Source organism: Condylura cristata, unplaced genomic scaffold (assembly GCF_000260355.1).
Source record: "Condylura cristata isolate star-nosed mole 26May11 unplaced genomic scaffold, ConCri1.0 scaffold00001, whole genome shotgun sequence".
In the NCBI taxonomy this organism is placed as follows: Eukaryota; Metazoa; Chordata; class Mammalia; order Eulipotyphla; family Talpidae; genus Condylura; species Condylura cristata.
The window spans coordinates 52,422,683-52,442,606 of NW_004567102.1; the positions used below are offsets into that span (position 1 = coordinate 52,422,683).

At 34.0% G+C, this 19,924-nt stretch overlaps 1 protein-coding gene across 1 annotated transcript in view; it reads right to left on the minus strand.

Annotated features, from left to right (window-relative positions):
- The window catches only part of WASF1 (WAS protein family, member 1), a 14,632-nt gene extending 2,297 nt beyond the window's left edge, over positions 1–12,335 (minus strand). Inside the window, exons 1-7 of the mRNA XM_004673760.2 lie at positions 12,180–12,335; positions 6,459–6,593; positions 5,465–5,618; positions 4,299–4,416; positions 2,749–2,921; positions 1,238–1,417; positions 2–148 (exon numbers count right to left, since the gene is read on the minus strand). Of these exons, the coding sequence (XP_004673817.1) occupies positions 2–148; positions 1,238–1,417; positions 2,749–2,921; positions 4,299–4,416; positions 5,465–5,618; positions 6,459–6,593; positions 12,180–12,312 (1,040 nt within the window). The 5' untranslated portion in view covers positions 12,313–12,335. The remainder of the gene's footprint in view (position 1; positions 149–1,237; positions 1,418–2,748; positions 2,922–4,298; positions 4,417–5,464; positions 5,619–6,458; positions 6,594–12,179) is intronic.
- Between the last annotated feature and the right edge of the window lie 7,589 nt (positions 12,336–19,924).

A 19,924-nucleotide genomic window follows, 5' to 3' on the forward strand; every position in this document is an offset into this window, starting at 1 on the left:
AGTTGAAGTCATTGAAGCTCTTAAAGAAGAAGTTGATAAGGCAGATGGAAGAGGTGGCGGCGGAGGAGGGGGGGTAGGGCTCACAAACACAGGTGTCCTGCCTGTAGCTGGTGACTGAGGGCGATTTTCTATCAAACCTGTAGCAGAACTGAAATGACAAAGAGATGCTAACAGGTTATTAGAAGAGAATTAAACTAATTACACAAAATATAAAAGACAATTCTTCAAGGTAGATGCATTTAACATGCTCCTATAGAAATTAGCAATTCCTTAGCAGTATTCAGAATGAAATGAAGATGAGAAGTATACCAAGAAATTAATAGTTGGTATTTCAGTTTGTAATATTCTAAGTGATCTCCTCTCAGGCAACTTTTATATCCACTCAAAGCATTTTATGTTTACTTTGGTAAATAAAAGGTTCAAATTTTTACCGTAATATGAGCCTTTGTAATGATTGTACATTTACTATACTATGGTATCTATAGCAATGCCTGTGATCAATACAATGCTGTTATTTATACTGAAGCTTTTAAGACTCATCAATGTCACTCAGTTAAATCAATGACAACTAATTACTAACCACAAAAGAAACTTTATGGCCTTGACCCTTTCTTTCTGAGGATGGAACATCAAATGAGTCAATGAGAGAAGGCTGATTTTTTAAATTGAAAATTATAAAACTAATCTCTCTCTCTCTTATAAACTATAATTTGGTAACTGTTAAAACTTCATAATATCTTTATTGAAACTGTCTATTCTTAAAGTATTTCCCCCCAAAATAAATTAGCATTTATAATGACATCTTTTGTCCCCTTTCTTAATCCCTCACCACATTCCAAAAATTCTTAATTTTTATTAATACCTTCATGTATTTGATAAGAAAGCTAAAATAACATGAAACAAACTTTAAAGTAAATCCTCATTAGCTACATTTTTCCCAGAGAATGTGCCAGCTCTTATCAGAAGCAGGCAAATTATATCCCATAGGTCAAATGTGACCTGCTCCCTATTTTTAATAAATAATTTTATCAAAACATAAACATAGTCACTTGTTTATATATACTTTTCAGCTGCTTTCATGCAACAATGGCAAAGTAGTTGTGAGCAGTTATCCCAGCTGAGTAGTTATGCCAGAAATCATAAGCCCACAAAGCCTAAAATACTATCTAGTCTGATAAAACAAACAAAAAAAAGCATCAACCCCTGTGATAGACACCATGTGCTTGTCCCAGCGTACCTGATACAGGTGGGTATGGGTTTTGCATCTCCTGCTCCATGCATTGGTGGAGGTGGAGGTGGCTCATGTGGTCTAACTAAGACCCTTTCCTCAGCTCTAGTCAGAAGTTCACTCATCTGACTAAATGGCAAGGCAGAAAGTGAGTAAGATCCATCCATATGATCCACATACGTCTGAGGTCTAAAATAAACGAACAGTATCAGTGTCCTGTTCTTAAACAAGCGATAGAATAAAGTGTCCTATGGGTTAAGGGTTAATCCTTGAATGCCAATATATCAACCATTTCAAATAAACTTCTTTGAGAAATCTTACTTTTAAAGCAAAGAATACATAACATACTGTAGTCTTCCTTGCTAATACTAGCTTATTATGATGACCTTCAGCTATTTTAATTTTTATAATACTCATTCAAATGCAGGGATGAAAAATCTTAACACATATACTCTTATCAATAAGCAAATAATTAACTTTTAACAAATTGTGTTCAAAGCTACTTGCCTCTGTGTCATAGCTTCCTTTATAATAAGATGTCAATGACAAAAAGCTAGAACTCACTCTAGAAAGTGAAAACTAGAACTCTCTACTAGACAATTGCTGCTCTCCTAACCCTAAAAGACTTCTATAAGCCTTGTACCCAGGGAGAAAGGCATTTGTGATACTAGCACAACAGCAATGGCTGATTATCTTCTCTCTTTTGGTGTTTGGCAACGTGCTAGCATGCTCCAAAAATAGCTTAGTAACAAATCTATAGTTATTATTATTTAATAATGCATGTAAATAGTGTATTATTTCTAAAAGTCTAAGATATTCCACAATTAAGCTCAAATAATGTATACAGAATTCAAACCACCTCTTTTCCATTCAAAAGTTAGTGGCTAATCTAGGTATATAATATCATATATCATTATCAATCAATCAATATATGCAAATTTTTTCATAAAGAAATGTTAGTAAAATGTTTGTTAGGATAGCTGGTTGCTTAGATGGGGTCCTAGCTCTTGAGAAAAGAAAGACATATTTTGTATGTCTGAAAAAGGGAATGAATACTTTTGTTTGAAAATCCTTATATATGTGAGGTGGAAGATACGTTATAGAAAGGAAGTCAGGCAAAAGAATAAAGAAACAATGCTTTCCCAATGCTTTTATATTTAATAGCTCAATAAGACTTCAGAAAGATTCTAGACCCTATTTCCTCTATTATGAAATCCTAACAGATTCCACCTGAAATACTGAGAGGGAGTTGAGACTTCATGAAAGCCAAAACAACCCTGAAGATCATCTACTTCAACCACATCTTTCTACAGATACCTAAACTTTAGTTTTGGTATGAAAACAAGCCCTCACAATGGTCAGGATAGCAAAAATACCTTTATAACAGAGTCTGTCAGTACACTAGCTGAGAACTGAAAAAGCTGAGTATATATGCTAGAACTTAGACCTAGAGATACAAATAAATTAAAACTAATGTCAGTGTGTTATCACTACTTAAAAAACAACAACAGAAAGGAAACCTTGTTTCAAAATGAGAGGCTGGGCCATTAGCAACTTCAATATGCTTATGTAAGAGATTAGCATCATCTTCAGCAAGCTCTGGACCTTGGGCCAGCTTCTGCCATTCTCTCCTCCTGTCATGAGGTGCTCTTGGAACTTTCTCTGGTTCATGAGGACGATCGAGATTTTTCTGCTATAACAGATGTATTGAAACAAAGCCAAATGCTGAAATGCTAAGCTTTTTTAAAAAAGGTGTAACAATCAAAATAAAATTCTAACAGCAATATTGAAAAAAAAACCCAAACAAACAGGTTATTATAAAAATAACACAGAAATAGTTTATTTGTACATTCAGAGTTAAATTTTACTTGTCTGCTTGTAACCCCAGTTTCTAATGTTTCTTTAACCTCTACTTGAAACGGATGCACGAGATAAAAATAGCATGCATAGATAAAAGAATTTGAAATCATAAAGACCTTTCAAGATGAAAAAAGATTTACCAACTTTGCCCTCACATCTACTATTTTTTGCTATAATGAGAAAAATTTCTACTATTAATGGCAATGTCTACCTCTAACCAAATCCTGGAAATTTATACTTAAGTTACGTTATCTGTGAAGTGACCAATTAACTAGTCAACACTTTAGAAAAGTTCAGTTATCCAACTAACTCATTATAACTGTGCTATTCAACAGAAAACAGTATTTGAAAAACAAGACAATTTAAACTGTGGGAGAAAGCATAGAAAGAGATGGAGTAGGTATAAGATCAGGACTGCTGTCAACTGACAGGCAAGCTCATTTAAGGCATTCTGGTTCAAAAAATTTAAAACCACTGTGTTTCTCAGACAAAACACTGCTTACAGGCATACTCTGGACTCCTAGTCACCAATTTGTGAATTCTGGCTAGAATACTGGATTAATGTCTAGTGCAGAAGATAATAACAAAAAGAAATTAGGAAGCAGAGAGAAAAAAGCAAGGGAACTATGGGAGAAATGAGGAATAATGAAGACAGACTGCTCCTTCGTAACTCTGTCTAAATCCTTTGTTTCCTCCTTATATATCTCCATGGAATAAAGCAGAACCTAGTAAATAATATTATAAAGTAGAAACGACAACACAACAGATAGATACCAGGGATTTAGGAGCAATATAATAACCTTGCTAATACCCTTAGGATATGCTCTGTAGTAAGAACACATTGGCTTAATCTTCTTTACAATACCTGCACAATATTTGTGTATCCTCTTATCGGAATGCGTCCCCTCCCTGGCCACTTAGTGCCTATTTATTGTTCAAGATTCATCATGTTTGTTGGCCTCTACCTTCAGCTGGTGATACTGCGTGTTACACAAGTTGCCCATGCCTACTGCTGTTATGAAACTTATCACACCATTTATAACAGTCTAATGACTCATCTGCATCCATTAGTCTTTGATCATTCCATGTAGTTATAAAGACTTCAGTATTTAACTTATGAACCCAATAAAACCATTAAAGTACAAGGTTAAAAAAGGTTTACGTATGAAATAAAACATAAAAATTCAGTTTTTAAAATCTCTTCTAATACCTTCTGCTTCCTCTTTTCCTTTCTCTTATCTTCTGTATCTTGCAACATTTTTTCTTTCCACAGATCAAAGAAATATGAAGGATTGGTATAAAACTTCAAACCTTCTTTACCATCATCTCTGAAATATAAAATAGATTAAAATAGTCACTGGTAAGACTTAGACTACTGGAATAAAATCACTAACTTGTTTCTTCTTTTATACTAGTAAAACATTAGCAAAATAAATTAGAATACTGCACCCATAGAGCATTTCTAACAATCAGAAAGGAAACTAAGTAAAATGTACATTCAAGATGTTCTTCAGAGTTGGTGTGAATAATTTAAAGTGTGGCTAGACAATTTTCATTCCTAATTTCTGCTAAATGCCAAGCTTTCTAAAAGTCCTTTGGGAAATTCCAATAATTACAAATGTTTCTGCCAAAGAGAAAAGCCTGAAAGGACAGTAATATAACTTGGAATAGAAAAACTGTACAGGGCTTCTGCCAATTCTAAATGTATGTATTATCTTGCCCAATCCAAATAAATATTACCTAATAGTCATATACTATTAACAGTTATAATGAAGGCTTGAATACTGATAAGTAGTTTCAAATAACTATGTGTATATCATTTGAGTCAGGACATGTGTTATACATCTTAAGTTAACCAGTTAACTAATCAAGTGAGAGGATTCCAAAGAAGGCTTAAATAAAGCCAAATTTTACTTGTTAAAAAAAGCCTTGAATAAATTCATGTTTTATAGATACTGTATGTTTGTTATGCAAAACTTTAACATATATAGCTCAAAAGTAGACAAGAAAAAGTGAGAGCGCTTGTTTTTTTATTTTAGCATGGCAGAATTTTGAGCTCTTTAGTCTTTGTTTCCCAATGGCTAGAAGTTAAGAGACAACAACTCCTTATCCCTTCATATTAGTAAGATTACCACTGAGAGTTGTCAAAACAACTCTCTACACTAAATCCTGACTTTCATATGCTAGAACCTTGGAAACTTATCTAATGAACAAATACATTTGTAAAGCCATGGATATGAAGGATCATTGCATCAGTCAAAAGCCCAATAAAACACAAGACTGTTTAGGAGTTTGGCATTTATAGGTATACTGCCGTCTAAGTGAGCTTGAAGTTTGTGTTCAGTAACTGGCATTCTTATTTACTAGCCTTCTGACCTATACGGAGTGAGTATATTGAGAGGTGGCGGCTGTTCACAAACATCATATGTCTCTTGTAATGGAATAGGCAAAGTCTTGCGGTCAAAAAGCTGCTGATCTTGGATTGTAGAACTTCGGAAAGCTTTTCTCATCGTTATATCTTGCAAAGACACTAAAAGAAAAGTCAAGAATGTATTTTGTTTTATTTTACTAAGATAATTTAACATATAAGGACAAATTCATAAACTGCATCTGTTTAATAAAAGTCAGCATGGCTTAGGACATTGTGACTTAGGAATTAGAAGTCATATTCTGAATGCTCTAATATCATATCCTCTGTAATTCTGTGCCTAATTTTCCCAATTAGATGAGTATCAATGCAACCGTTGCTTTCTAAGGTTCAGAAGGCTTTAAAGTGACACCTGAAGTAGATCTCCGTTTTTCACCACACAGGCCTCCTTTTCTCTTCTTGCCATTTCTGGCCTCCACCAACATACATTCTCTATTTTGTTTCTATAATCTTTTTTCCATCTCCTTTTATTTCTCTTATTTAGCACATGCCAACAACACTTCAGGAATTGCCTACTAATTAATAGCATTCTAGGCTAAACATACTGCTCACCTGCACACTCATCAGACTACACATATCATACATATACTATAAAATTAAGACAAACTTTACTGTAAAGATAGTATTTAAGTACTGGGAAATTGATATTACTATTTTATTTACTTTTGTCTTGTACTATAATTCTCTCTATTTAATTATAAGCTCTTGAACACACAGACTATCTTGTATATTAGCATCTCTAGTATTAGCACAACCCAGTAAAACCCATATATCCTATGGCAATATAGGCAAGTGATTGACTTAATACAAGAAGTTCACCAAAGATCACAGGTAAAAAAACTTGTAATAAATTTTGTGTTTAATATTGTTGTTAAATATACTGTCCATCTCACCTAACCTAAAATACATACAAGAATGAAAACATAATATAAATAAACTTACATTCTTCTTCTTTAGGGTCAAGTTGGGTAACACTAACAGATAAACGGTCTACACGCTCCTGTAATGAGTTAACTCTAAAGGAAAAACTATGTGCTTCATTGAATAATTCTCCAAATATATCTTCAGCATATTTACCTAAGCAAAAATAGAACATACACCTTAATATTTAATATAATTAGTGATATATATAGAACAATTTAATATTTAAAAGTGCTCTCTGGATAAATGTGGCATTTATTTGGCTGTAGCATGAATTTTATACCCCAGCCTAACATAACCTAGTTGTGACAGAGAGGAAAAACAATACAAACCCTGGAGAATACTGGTTCTTCTGCTCCCAATTTGGCAACATTTGTCTAAAAAGGGAAATATTCAACCTGTTCTATTATCTACCTACTTGTTGAAGGTACTATTCCACCTGTTCTATTATCTACATACTTGTTGTCATTAGAAAGTATGATAGTGGAAAAGTACATATGAATATTACATCTTTTAATCCCAAATCAGCATTCACAAATAGAATTCAGTACATACGACCCTTGTCTCTTATAACCAAACCAGAATTCAGTACATAAGACCCTTGTCTCTTATAACCAAACCACAGAGTACAGAAATTTATGAGAGATATTTTTCATTCTCTGTTGGTTTAGTTCCTTAAAAAATCGTCATAAATTTAAAGTCACTGAATTCTTCTAGTCACATAAATTTCCATTATGGAAAAGAAAAAGCTAAAACAATCCTATTCCTAAAGAGACAAAAAAAGAATACATATTTTTACCTACTAACTAAAACAGGATTTTAGACAATCTATAATGAAAAATATTCAAGTTTGTTTGAAATACGTAAAGTAACAATACTTAAAATATAAAAATGAGTTACTCTCTGTACCTTTAAACAGCTGGTCTTTCTAAGTCAGGAGATTTTACACCCAAACATACTTCCTAGTTAAGTGAAGCTCAATGGCAAACTCTATCAAGACAGTTTCTATGATAAAGAATTATTTTAATCACTTCTATTTGAATTATACTGCATCTTTTCAAAGGATTTAAATTTGTGATCAGCTAAATTAACAAACATGTATGGGGGTTCACCCTATGCCAGATTAAATTTTTGACCCACTGAAGACATCAGAAAGTAAGATGCAAAATTCCTCTTCCAGAAGATTCTATAATCTTTACAGAAAAAATATCAAAATTATATCCTCCTTAATAAATTTAAAAGATGGCTTTGTATATATTCATTTACTCACATATGTTCTTTAAATCAAACTAACTAAAAATAAAAATATTTTCTTTGAAAGATACAGTGAACAACAGACTTACTAGCATTCCTGGTAAAGAACAGGAGCTCAACAACAGGCGTCTGTACCTACTATAAAGTGAAGTAAAAGCCCTAACTTTTAGGTATAGGAGACACTTCCAAAAACATAGTTTTTCACAGACATACAAGGAAGCACTGAAAGAAGTTTAGGAAGACCAACACTAGGAATACTGAGCTAGAAGAGAGGACTTCACGGTTTTCTAAAAGAGTTAAGTTTAAGACTTCAAGGACCCTCACTTATAATCTGTAATAATCACCTGAAATTATGTGCAGACTTTTTTCTAATGCATTTGCAATTTTCTGGTGAAGGCTTGCAGTTTTTAAATAGATGTTTAAGATTCTATGTACCACTGCCACAAGTTTAAGTATTAAAGTATTTCAGTAGATAAGATACTCTGTCTATTCTCCTTTTATGTCACCTATTTTGCAAATCTACCTCCCTCTTCTCCCAGAGAGAGGTACAAGCAATATAAACTTGTGCATATATCTGAATTCCAACTTACTGAACAACAGATTATACTATTTTTCCTATTTAATTATCTATGTTAATATTCAAATCCTCTCATCCAACAGTTTTCCATAATTAAGAGTTCACTATTTTATCCAATATCATTTGTTCCTTTAACCCCCCTTTTATTTTTACTTTTTGCTATTTATTTGCCCAATTCTCCATGCAAATTTTCATTCTACTCCATTTTCCAAATTATTTTGTTCCTTTCAAGCCTCCTTTAATAACTTCATCTTATGTTTATCTCTGTCAGTTCCTATAATCTGAAACTCATGATTTAAATTATACAAATGTTCACACTATTCAGAATGGTTTCAGTATTCATACTGTATTCTTCAACTATATGGGTTGATATGCTTTTTTTAGAGAATGACCCTGTATTCAGTATTATTTGCTCATTGTCTATGTACCTAGTCAGTTTCATCAGGCTAACTTATGTATACCTCCTCCTACCCACCTATCTTGATACCAATCTGTCAAATTTTCTGCTTATAAGAGGTAGGTTCTATCTATCCATCTTGGGAGCATGGACTGACTATATATATCAACAACTAAAAAGCCTAGGGAAGAGAAATGATCAAAGATCCCTCAGATATATCTAAACAAGACCACCATCTTGTATAGACTATACCAAAGTCCCAACAGTTGTTAAGAACAGTAAAATGGGTAAGAATTTTGGCATAGCAGAAAAAAATTAGATAAATCACATTGAAGGTTTCAATGATCATATATTATAAAATAGAATTACATTCTATTAAAAACCAAACCCTGGTGGTGTAGCAGGTTAAAGCACAGCACTAAGAAGCTAAAGCCACTTCCACATGAGTTCGATTCCCGCCTGCCCCGGAGGTGATCACAGGGTGCGGCAGACCTCTCTTGACCCGCCCGCTGATCCCCTCAGCAGTGTACTTGGTCGATCTGTCTGTTCTGCTCTCGCCCCTCTGAGCCTCTGGCCTGTACCCCAGTTCTGTATGCGTAAATAAATAAATCTTAAAAACAAAAACAAAAACAAAAACAAAAAACACCAAACCTGGGATGTACATTTTTGTGAGGAAAAGGTCAGAAGTTCTGTTCCAAGTCATGCTCAGCCTTGGAATTTACCTTTACTGCTGTGTTCTCTAGCTCTTTTGGTGCTGACGAGTACCACAATGAAAATATAAACTGTAGAACCATTTGGATAGGCAAGTTTTCAAAGTAATTCAGATTATTTAATGCATCAATTACAATTTTAACTATTTTGGATGGAAACCTATGTACAGTCTAGCATAAGGCTCCCTGTCTTCTTAAATAGAATAGGAAATTGAACATAATTTAACCTTCATTTGGACACAAAGCCATGAAATGATTATGAAATTCTACTTATGTACGACAGAAAACAGGCTTGACATGTATAAGGGCATTTGCTTTTACATGAAATGGTCTCTTTAGAGTTTCCATTGCTTCTTATTACCTTATGTCGTTTTTTCCTTTGCTATAAACCATCTACCTGGTTGGCTTCAGTAATGTCTGCTTCTATTATCTCCTCCATACTTTCTTTTGTAATAGTCTGTAGCATAAATGTTTGTCCTTTTACATTTAATTCTAGATTCTCAACTATGTCAAGTTAGAAAGCTGAGAGAGAATATAATTGTGGAGTGGTAAACTATTGTTATACCTTACTGCAGTTACAATATTTTATGGACTTTCTCTTTGTTTATGAATCTCCAGAAATTGCTTACAAAGTGCTCATGTCATCTCTGAGTTCAAATTTGAACACAAAAACTAATTGAGTTACAGTTTCACAGTGTTTTTCTATTTTCAGAGTTTGGCTAATCACAACCTTGTGCTTAATGATAGAAGCTGCTTGCATAGACTAAATCAGACTTGAAAATCCCTTAAATTTCCTCATTTAGGTTATGTAAGAAATGAGTTTCTAGCAAAAATTAGCAATCATTATACTAATTCTAAATCCTATGCTGGAAATTCACTTAAACAAGTGCCTGCAGTAAGTTTAATATTTATTTTAATTTGAAGAAAAATTTTAAAAGATTTATTTATTTATGCATACAAGAACTGGAGTATAAACCCCAATTTTATACTGGTGAGAGGATTCACCAGAAAAAGTGGGGAGCAGAACAGGCAGATCCAATGAAATACACTGCTGAGGGGAGCAGTGGCCGAGACAGAAGAGGTCTTCTGTGCCATGTGGGCTAGTTCCCTGGCCAGCCAGAGATCAAACCCAGCTCTGTGATGCAGTGGCAGGCTATAGCTTGATAGTGTTGTCTTTAACCCCTGGCTGCAAAAGAAGCCCAAGTTTAAGAAATATTTTAACCAAATGCACTGGTGTCACTTCTATGCTCTTAACATGTATTTTAATACTAATGTGCTGCGGTACTCATACATATATAGTATACATAAATTTTATATGAAATCATGTTAGATTTGATTACAGCTAGATTTAAAAAAAAAAAAGACAGCTAATACCATTAAACAATACAGTTCATCATGTTAATGTAGTATCTAGGACTCTTTGATTTGTCTCAGAAGTACGTTCTGTATAGAATTCCCAAAGAAGAAGTAAACAAACAGTACTTTAGTGACAAACCTAAAAAAAAGAAATTGCTTAAAGGGACAACTTTCTTTCTTAGAATATTAATTTCAGAGGCTTGGTAGAAACTTGGTGCTCTCACAAAGAACATTCAAATGTAACATTTTATGTTGCACTAGCTGCATATATTTATGTCCAAATACTCTCATCTGAAATTAGATTAACAACCTTTTTTAATCTTGTGCTACTTACAGCAGGACCTCCAGTAGTGCCATTTGTTCAGCAACTTTTCTTTATAATGTTGTAACCATAACATTGATGAAAAATATAACATTGAGGAGAGAAAAAATGCAATCCCTGGCAGACCATGTTTTATTCTGATTTCATTATGTTATTTCCTTCTTGTGTTTGAAGTCTCAGTGTCAAGAACCTAATAATTAGTTAAGTGAGGACTTACTGCACTCAATTACGAAAAGACCAAATTTAAAAGAGAAAAAATGAGAGAATCCTGTCTATAAAGATAAACTACATTATCATTAGTGAGTATGGATGAGAAGATAAATCAATTACCATGACTTAAAGAATATACATAGGCCAAGAACATCCTGCTTTAACTTTAAAATGAAATACAAATGTTTATTTTATGCTAAACCTTCAATTCAAAAGAGAAGCTGATTTTTAAAAATTTTCTAACATTAAATTTAGAATGGGAAAACTTTATTTACTTCCCTAACTAGTAGCTCTGTAATCTTGTAATCTTATAAAGGGAACACACTGCCTGTTTCCTCCTCCCCTACCTGCCTCTTCCATTGGCCTTTGTTATCTAGTCTAACTGCTTAATTTTGTCTACCAGAGGTCATGTTCACCTGATATTTCACATTGTGCTGCATATTAGACTCTTGACTGGTATCCTAGTGCCCTTCACAAATTCACTTAACCTAAGGTAATCATCTGACTACGGACAGTGCCACAGTTTTAGATATTTAATAACACAAAAATACTCCCCTAAACTAAAATAAATAAATTAATAAAGAGAGAGATACTAATGTAGTAGGAACTTTCAAATAAGGAAATAGCAGTAACAAGCAAGCCAAGTTTTCATGGGTTATATCATACTTTAAAAACAATTCAGAAATTGGTATGGATAGGACTGTTCCTAAAGAATGTGTCCTTATTTTCCTTTCCCAGGTGAAACAAGTAAGGGAAGAAGAAATGATTCTAAAATTCACTAGTGTTGCTTAAATTGACTATATTTTGACTATATTTTGTAATCTTCTCACCAAATATCCCCCTCAAAATAAATTATACTTCGAAATATAATTATCTGGTTTGCAAGTAATATTTTTAATTGATACAAAATACTTACTTAGGCTACTTAGTTGTCTAATTATATTTGCCAAGGAAATATTGGTCACACATTCCAGCTCATTCTTAATGCCTCTAGGTAGTGCTGTGTGGCACAAGTGCCTAGGATCGATGTTTCTTTTCACTAATGGCATCTTGAGATTAACCTCTGTGCCAGTTCACCTGTAAGAAATCAAACAAATTAATATTATTCAATTTCAGCCAACACAAAATGAGAACTTATCTTTCACATTTAATAACAAAGTATCTGCTAGTATAAAATAGAATTTAATCACCTGATTAAATGAGTCAAAATGTATTTGTTAACCTTTCATTTTCAATTATTACAATATTAATATTATATTAACCATGAAAAAAATTACTTTCTCAATATGCATTGCTTCATGGTGAATTCACAATCACTGTAACTATTATTCCTCTATAGCAATTTTTGTTACTTTCTACAACTAGAAGTTTCGTTCTAGAGTTAATATGAAAGGTCATTTCTAAGGAAACGCTAAGAACACTAAAATAGTTAGAAAAGTAGGTCAAATTTACATTTCCACATAAGTTATTCGGGGTTTGAATAACGGCTCCCAGAAGACAAAAATCTTATTGTACACTAAGCTTATGTTCTAAGATCTAGAAAACAGAAGATGTTTAACAGCTGACAGATAAATGAGAAAACTGAAACGAAAACGATGAGGCAAAAAAAAAAAAAGAAAGAAAAAATTCTGAGTTATGAACAGAAAGCACACACATGCACACACCACCACACATGACAATTTAATGATTCTAAGGAACTGCTCTGTGCTGTGTGAATAGAAAAGAAATACTTTTAAGGAAAACAGTACCTTACTATTTGATTGTGGAATAACAGGTTTGTTTCTTTTTCTCTCCCAAGAGAAAGTATGGATAAGATCTTATTCACTTTTGCATCTTTAGAGACTAGCTCAGTGTTGGGTAAAGCAGTCACAGAAATTTTGATCAAAAGGATGCTGTACCACATACATAGTTGTGTTAATTTATTGTCCTAATCTCAAAAGAAAAAGGGTTCGTTGTGATTAAAATTACTATTTTACCTTGAGGTAAAATACTAAGTTTTTTGCAAGACACTTGACTCCTCCTTTTCTTTTACTTAAATTTCAATACTGGATTGGTTTCCTTATTCTGCAGCTTATTCATTGGTGATTCTATTGGTCACTTATCTATATCAGCTATCAAGGTCTTAGTAGCAAAATGTAAAATAAAGCCTAACAATTTCATCATCTAAATTCTGAGAAAACTGTCTGATTTCTGATGCTTTTAAAAAGGAACCTAGAATTATTAAATGTATCACCAACTTTTTGTCGAGTTGGTAAAGAGTGAAAAAAATTCTCACTGGTAAAAGTTATTATTATTTTTTTTTAGCAAGCAAAAACAAAATCTGGGCCCTCCCTGGTGGCACAGCGGGTTAAAACACAGCACTAAGAAGCTAAAGTCACTGCAGCATGAGTTCAATTCCCGCCTGTCCCGGAGGTGATCCACATGGCGTGGCAGACTTCTCCTGACCCACCCGCTGCTCCCCTCAGCAGTGTACTTCTTCGATCTGCCTGTCTTGCTCCCCACTCTGTCCCTGGTGAATCCTCTTACCGTCCTGCACCTCTGGCCTGTACCCCAGTTCTGTATGTATCAATAAACAAATCTTTAAAGCAACAACAAAAAGAACAAAATCTATTTCATTTCAGTACCTTTGAATACGGCAAATGACACATTTTCTGTTAAAAAGCAATTAGAAAATACTAAACCGAATGAATCTACGACATATATTTTAATATCTGTTAAATTTCACCATTGCCAAACTTGCCTATTGAGGGTGGAAATTTTTTTTTTTTTAAAAGATTTATTTATTTGTACATACAGAACTGGGGTACAGGCCAGAAGCTCAGGGGCGGCGAGAGGCTTCACCAGAGACAGAGTGGGGAACAGAACAGGCAGATCGATGAAGTACACTGCTGAGGGGAGCTGCGGGCGGGTCAGGAGAGGTCTGCCACGCCATGTGGTCACCTCCAGGGCAGGCGGGAATCGAACTCATGCAGAAGCGGTTTTAGATTCTCAGTGCTGTGCTTTAACCCGCTGCGCCACCAGGGAGGGCCGAGGGTGGAAATTTTTTACTTAAAAATAAAACTAAATTATATTGTGCTAAAATTTAATTTTTTAAAAATGGTATGTTTTATTATGTCACAACTAAAGATGGCATCACACAAACAAAAATTTTCCAACTACTATATAATCTATTTAGTTATAAAAGTAACTGAATTAGCCAGCTTATAAACAAGAAAAACAATTTCTAGGTTTCTGCATATACTTTCCTGATCCCAAGCAATTAAACTGTCAATTATGAAGCAAACGTGAGATTATTAGAATATGAAAACTAAAAACTACCTTTCCTAAATTATTTAAGGTAAAATAACTTAAACTCTCAATACATATTTCTAAAAAAAAAACTTTTCATGAGTTTAATTTTAAATCATATACATTTTAAAATAAAAATAATTTAACTATACTACCACTTAAAATATGTTTATTGAATGGGACTATGGTGATGGCACATGGGTGAATTGGTGATATGAAGACCATGAGGATTACAACTGCGATGGAAAAAGGCACAAATGATGTAAAAATAAACTATTATAATAATAAAAAATACATTTATTGAGTTAAGTATACTAATGTCCTTTTACAAGGATAGGAAAATGAAACTATTATATGAGTTATATAAAACATAAGAATTAAAATATTTAAAATCATCAACAAGGGTTAAATCCATTCACTCATACATTGATCAAACAACTAATCTATGATCATTTAAAGTTGTACCTGAATTTTTTAAATGATGGTAATAAGGAAAATACCAATATAAACCTTTATTCAAGTTTATGACTATTTTCTTGGAATGTGAAATATTCAAGATCTTTAAAATATTCAGGACACTTAAAACTGTTTCCCATAAAGTTATACCACTTTTATTTTTACCACACATGAAGGTATTGTAGCATTTTCTTCAATGCTTGTTTTTAAAATGTTTGCCTTTAAGATTTCTTTATGAAGGTTAAAGTGATTATAACAAGCAGAGGTTAAAAAAAAAAAAAAAAGAAAGAAACTCCTGAATGACCAATGAGTCAAAGAGGAAATCAAATAGGAAGCCAGAAAATATCTTAAGACAAAGATGAAAACAAAAGATACCAAAACAGATGGGATGCAGCAAAAGCAGTTCTAAGTGGGTAACAGTAATAAATGTCTACCTCAAGAAAGAAGATAAAAGGTTACCCTATTTTAATTTTACTTGCCTTCATTTTAAAGGAAAATATTTGAATAAAGGGTACAGCTGTGGCTGGGTTTCTGCCTCCTTCCCTTTTATAAACTACTATTTTGAATGATCACAGAATTTATTATGTCTATGCTTGCAGAACAGTGCTCTGCTCACTCTTCAATTGGTCTTTAACATAATTAATGATTAAATTTGGTTGTTAGTTTTTAAGACTCAGCAGAACAGAAGAACTATGATCTGTTTTTACCCACACTTCACTTCTGACAACAAATGTGTGGATTTTCTACACCAAACATTCTCCAACTCTCTGCAGATACCAACTGGGTGTACTACAAGTGAGTTCAATTCTGACATTAATTACCCATAAGGAAGCTCAATTTCACAGGTTAGTGGTTCATTCCCACAAGATTGCCCCCACTTTGGATGCCAGTAAGTAGTAAGTACCAGGTTTCCCAGACTTCTCACCAGCAGGTTATAAATCCAGGATTTCCAAGACTCCCCTCCTCAGGTTTGATAATTTGCTAGGATGATTCATGGAACTCATGAAGGTACTTTATTATTTCTGGTATATCATAAATAATACAAGTCAAAGGTAGCAAAATGGAAAAAAATACACCATGCATGGGTTGGGTGTCAATGCATAGCTTTCAAGGCTTTCTGGGCCTGTCACCTTTGTGATGTGTTTCACTAATCTGTAAGGTCTCCAATCTTTGTAATTTAGGGGCTTGTGTGGAGATTTCATCACACACACATAATTGATTAAATCACTAATCTCCAGCTCCTCTTCCTTTCTTGGAGGTTAGGAAGTAAAGTTGAAAGCGCCATGCTTCTAATGAAGACTTGATGCTTCTGGCCATCGCACCCCATTCTGAAGCAATCGAGGGACCCGCCACGAGCAAAAATATTGCTGGTTGTACTTAATCTGTAAAATTTGTCTATATCAGTATGACACCATTTAAAAGACACTGAATCTACATGGTACAAAGGTTTTAAGAGCTCTGTGCCAGGAACCAGGGGCAAAGTCCAACTCTATGATCCTTATTATAATACAAGAAGCAATTCTGCAGTTAAAATGCAGATATACATTAGTCATTTATTTTTGTATTGAGATCATGACACCTAAGGATCCTTGGAGTCTCTCAAAAAAAGAATTTCATGAAGCACCAGAATGAAGTCAGCAATAAAGTTTATTAGGAAGCAACAGGACAGAACACTGCAAGAAGCAGTCAGCAGTCTCAGTATAATAGTTGTACTGAGCAATATGCCATTGGGTTTTTTCCTTTTCTTGGTGGGGAGGGGTCCCTCGTAATTATACATACTTTGCACACATCCTAACCCTTCCACCCTCTTTTCTACTGGGGAGGTGGGGGTAACCTGTAAGACTCTTTCCAGGCCTCTCAGACTCCCCAGACCTTATCTGGTCCTTGAAACAGTGATAGCAATAGCTAGACTATGGTATTACAGAAATGCAGTGGTGTTCCTCCAGAGGAGTGTGTGACAGTCCTTTTCCATCCCTAACACTTGTGTCTATACACCTAGTAGTCTGAAAGTCCATTCAATTAAATTATCTTAGAGGGTTTAAAGTGAGAAGGCAGTGCTAAACTTTTACCACCATTTTTTGCACCAGAACATACAGATGTATAGAAAAAAGGAATCAGTTTTCAAAATTCTAAAAGTTCACTTGCATGCTATCTTAAAAAAATAAAACAAAAACTATGAAACTATTCTTTGTTTTTTAAAGTTTATTTATTTATACATACAAGAACTAGGGTGTAGGCCAGAGATGTGGGTGGGTGAGAAGATTCACCAGAGTGACTAGGGAGCTGAACAGGCAGATGGCTGAAATACACTGCTGAGAGGAACAGTAGGGGAGACAGAAGAAGTCTGCCGCACCTGTGAAATTTTTCTTTTGTGAGACTCTACTACTTGCAAATAATATTTCTCTGGGCTGCCCTGTGCCATTTAAGAAAAATAAAAACCATAGTCTCCATCCTCTAATCACCTCCCATGATTTCCCAAGGCTCTGACTCCCTTGCATGCTCTACCAAATAATCCAAGCCAATTTTGTGTGCTAATTTTTATAAATAATTATACATTGTTATCCATAGATACTGTCCAGTTTATACAAACTTTAAGTGCCTCAGGACCTATGACAGATTAAAAACAGCCACAAACTCCTTATGAATTCCTAATACATTATTTATATATGTATGGGTTAGTTTTCTGGCATTTTGACAATATCCTCTGGGGTTAAGTAACATTGTGAGACTTCTAAATCTAACCTCAAGAGATCTTGTATCTCCTACAATAGTTCTCCCATAGATAAGCTGAGTAAGCCTGGAGAGACATAGCCTCATCAATATCCAGAATAGAACCAACTGTCAAATACATGAATGCGATTCTATTGTGCCTGGGAGGGATGCAAAATAACTTCAGTCAAATGAGTGACCTTGACAGCCCAAATTGCTAGTCCAGGGGATCATAAACAAAATGGTTATTTTAAGTCACTAAAGTTTGGTATGGTTTGTTATCCTGTGAGAGATAACAAGTCTACAATCCTTTTTTAAAGAAATAAAATTATTTTTTGCAGAGTAAAACTAATGAGTGGTACTATTTTATCTTCAATTAAATTAAAACCACTAGATTGGTATTTGATTTGAAAGCAGGCACATATGAGAAGACGTAGGAAAGGTTTATCACCTATAAAGTAACCTGGCACAAAATTGTGACTCAATGCACAACTTTGACAAACTCAAATCCTTTATTAGGCAATAAGACTAGGGTACAAACACTGAAAAACTGAAGTTTTTATTGCATCCTAAACAACTTGTTAGAAATCTTTACTCTGTCAAAGCACCATGACTCAGGGGTCTGCAATTAGCTCAGCCTCCTTATAACCCTGTTCTAACATCTACTCTGAATGAATGTCCACTGCCTATGGAAATAGGCATTTCTTCCTTATCCAATGAGGTTAAAAGCTGTATAAATTTCATCTATAGAAACACCTTATAGTAGTTTATAAAGCATTTCTAAATAATTCATTTGAGATGCAAAATGGCCTAGCGGATAGAAGATTTCGGATCAATGTAATCTATGGTGGACATTGTGTGATGATCATGTGTTGCTTTAAGCAAAAAAAAAAAAGAAAAAAAAGAAAAAAAAACTATGAAGAAAACTTAAACTTAAGTACCTGCAAATAACAGCATCACAATAAATGCATTTTTTTCTATGATTTATAAGATTTATTAAGGACATTGAGCTTATCAGGTGGCTTTGGTTATATAGCAAACCATTTCAAAATTAATAGCTTAAAATAAACCAATTCTGAGTCAACAATATTGGCAAAGCTCAGCTGGGCAGCTCTGCTAACCTTGGCCTGGCTCACTCATGTGCCTGAAGCCAGCTGCCATGGACAGTGGGGACTGACTGGCCTAAGAGGATTCTACTGGGGTGGTTTCTTTTGAACTGATTCGTCCTTTATCTGGCTAGCCTAGATTTGATTATATATGGAAACACAGAAAGCCCTCCTCTTATAGACCAGACTCAAAACTCACAAAACCACTTTTACCAAGTGGTAAAGCGGAAAGCCAAGATTGCAGGAGGCCAAGAGCTGCTGAAGTAGGGTCAATTCTGCAACACCCACACTGGGTATTGTTTTAAGGTCTTTTGGAGAAAGACAATTCTTATTGTGTGCTAAATGCTTTGCTATATGCTATATACATATATCTGTGCATGCTTAAATCATTACAGAAAGTCCTATCATGAGAGAAACAAATCCTACTTTACATGTGTTGAAACTGAAGTTTAGGAAACTAGTAATTAGTCTAAAATACTATTAGTTATACACAGCAGAGTCAAAATTGGAAATCAGGCTATCTAGATCCCACCCAGCTCAAGGATTTTTCCAATTGATCATCCTATGTTGTCTAGAAACTGCAAGATTTTAGTGGTTCTATAATCCCTCCACAAAGTAGTCTCTAATACTGAATAACAAAATATTTTATCTTATAATTTGAAATGTAAGCTTAAGTCAAGTTTGCTTGATTACTTTGGCACAGTCTACTGAGCCTAACACACTGTCTGTGATCAAAGTAAAAAGCTGTTTACATCAGTTAGGCCATCTTGTTTAGTTTAATTCTGGAAACTTGATTTTTCTTTCAAAGAGAATTCAGTAAATTTCTATCGAAAGTCTATTGTCTATCAGTCATTGTAGTACAATTTGAAAATATAGCAAAAATAATATGCTCTTATAAACAATCCAAAAATTTTCTCCACAGTAAGATGCCATCATTGAAACATGAAAAGGGGAGTATTAATAAAGGGATAGTTATATTCAGGGAAAGTTCTAGGATCTAACATTTTATTTGTTACTATTACTTGTTTTAAATTTACATCCTCGTTTATTTTTTTCACAACATAGGATTTCTCCCCTCATGTTCAGGTACCAGTTTTCCCAT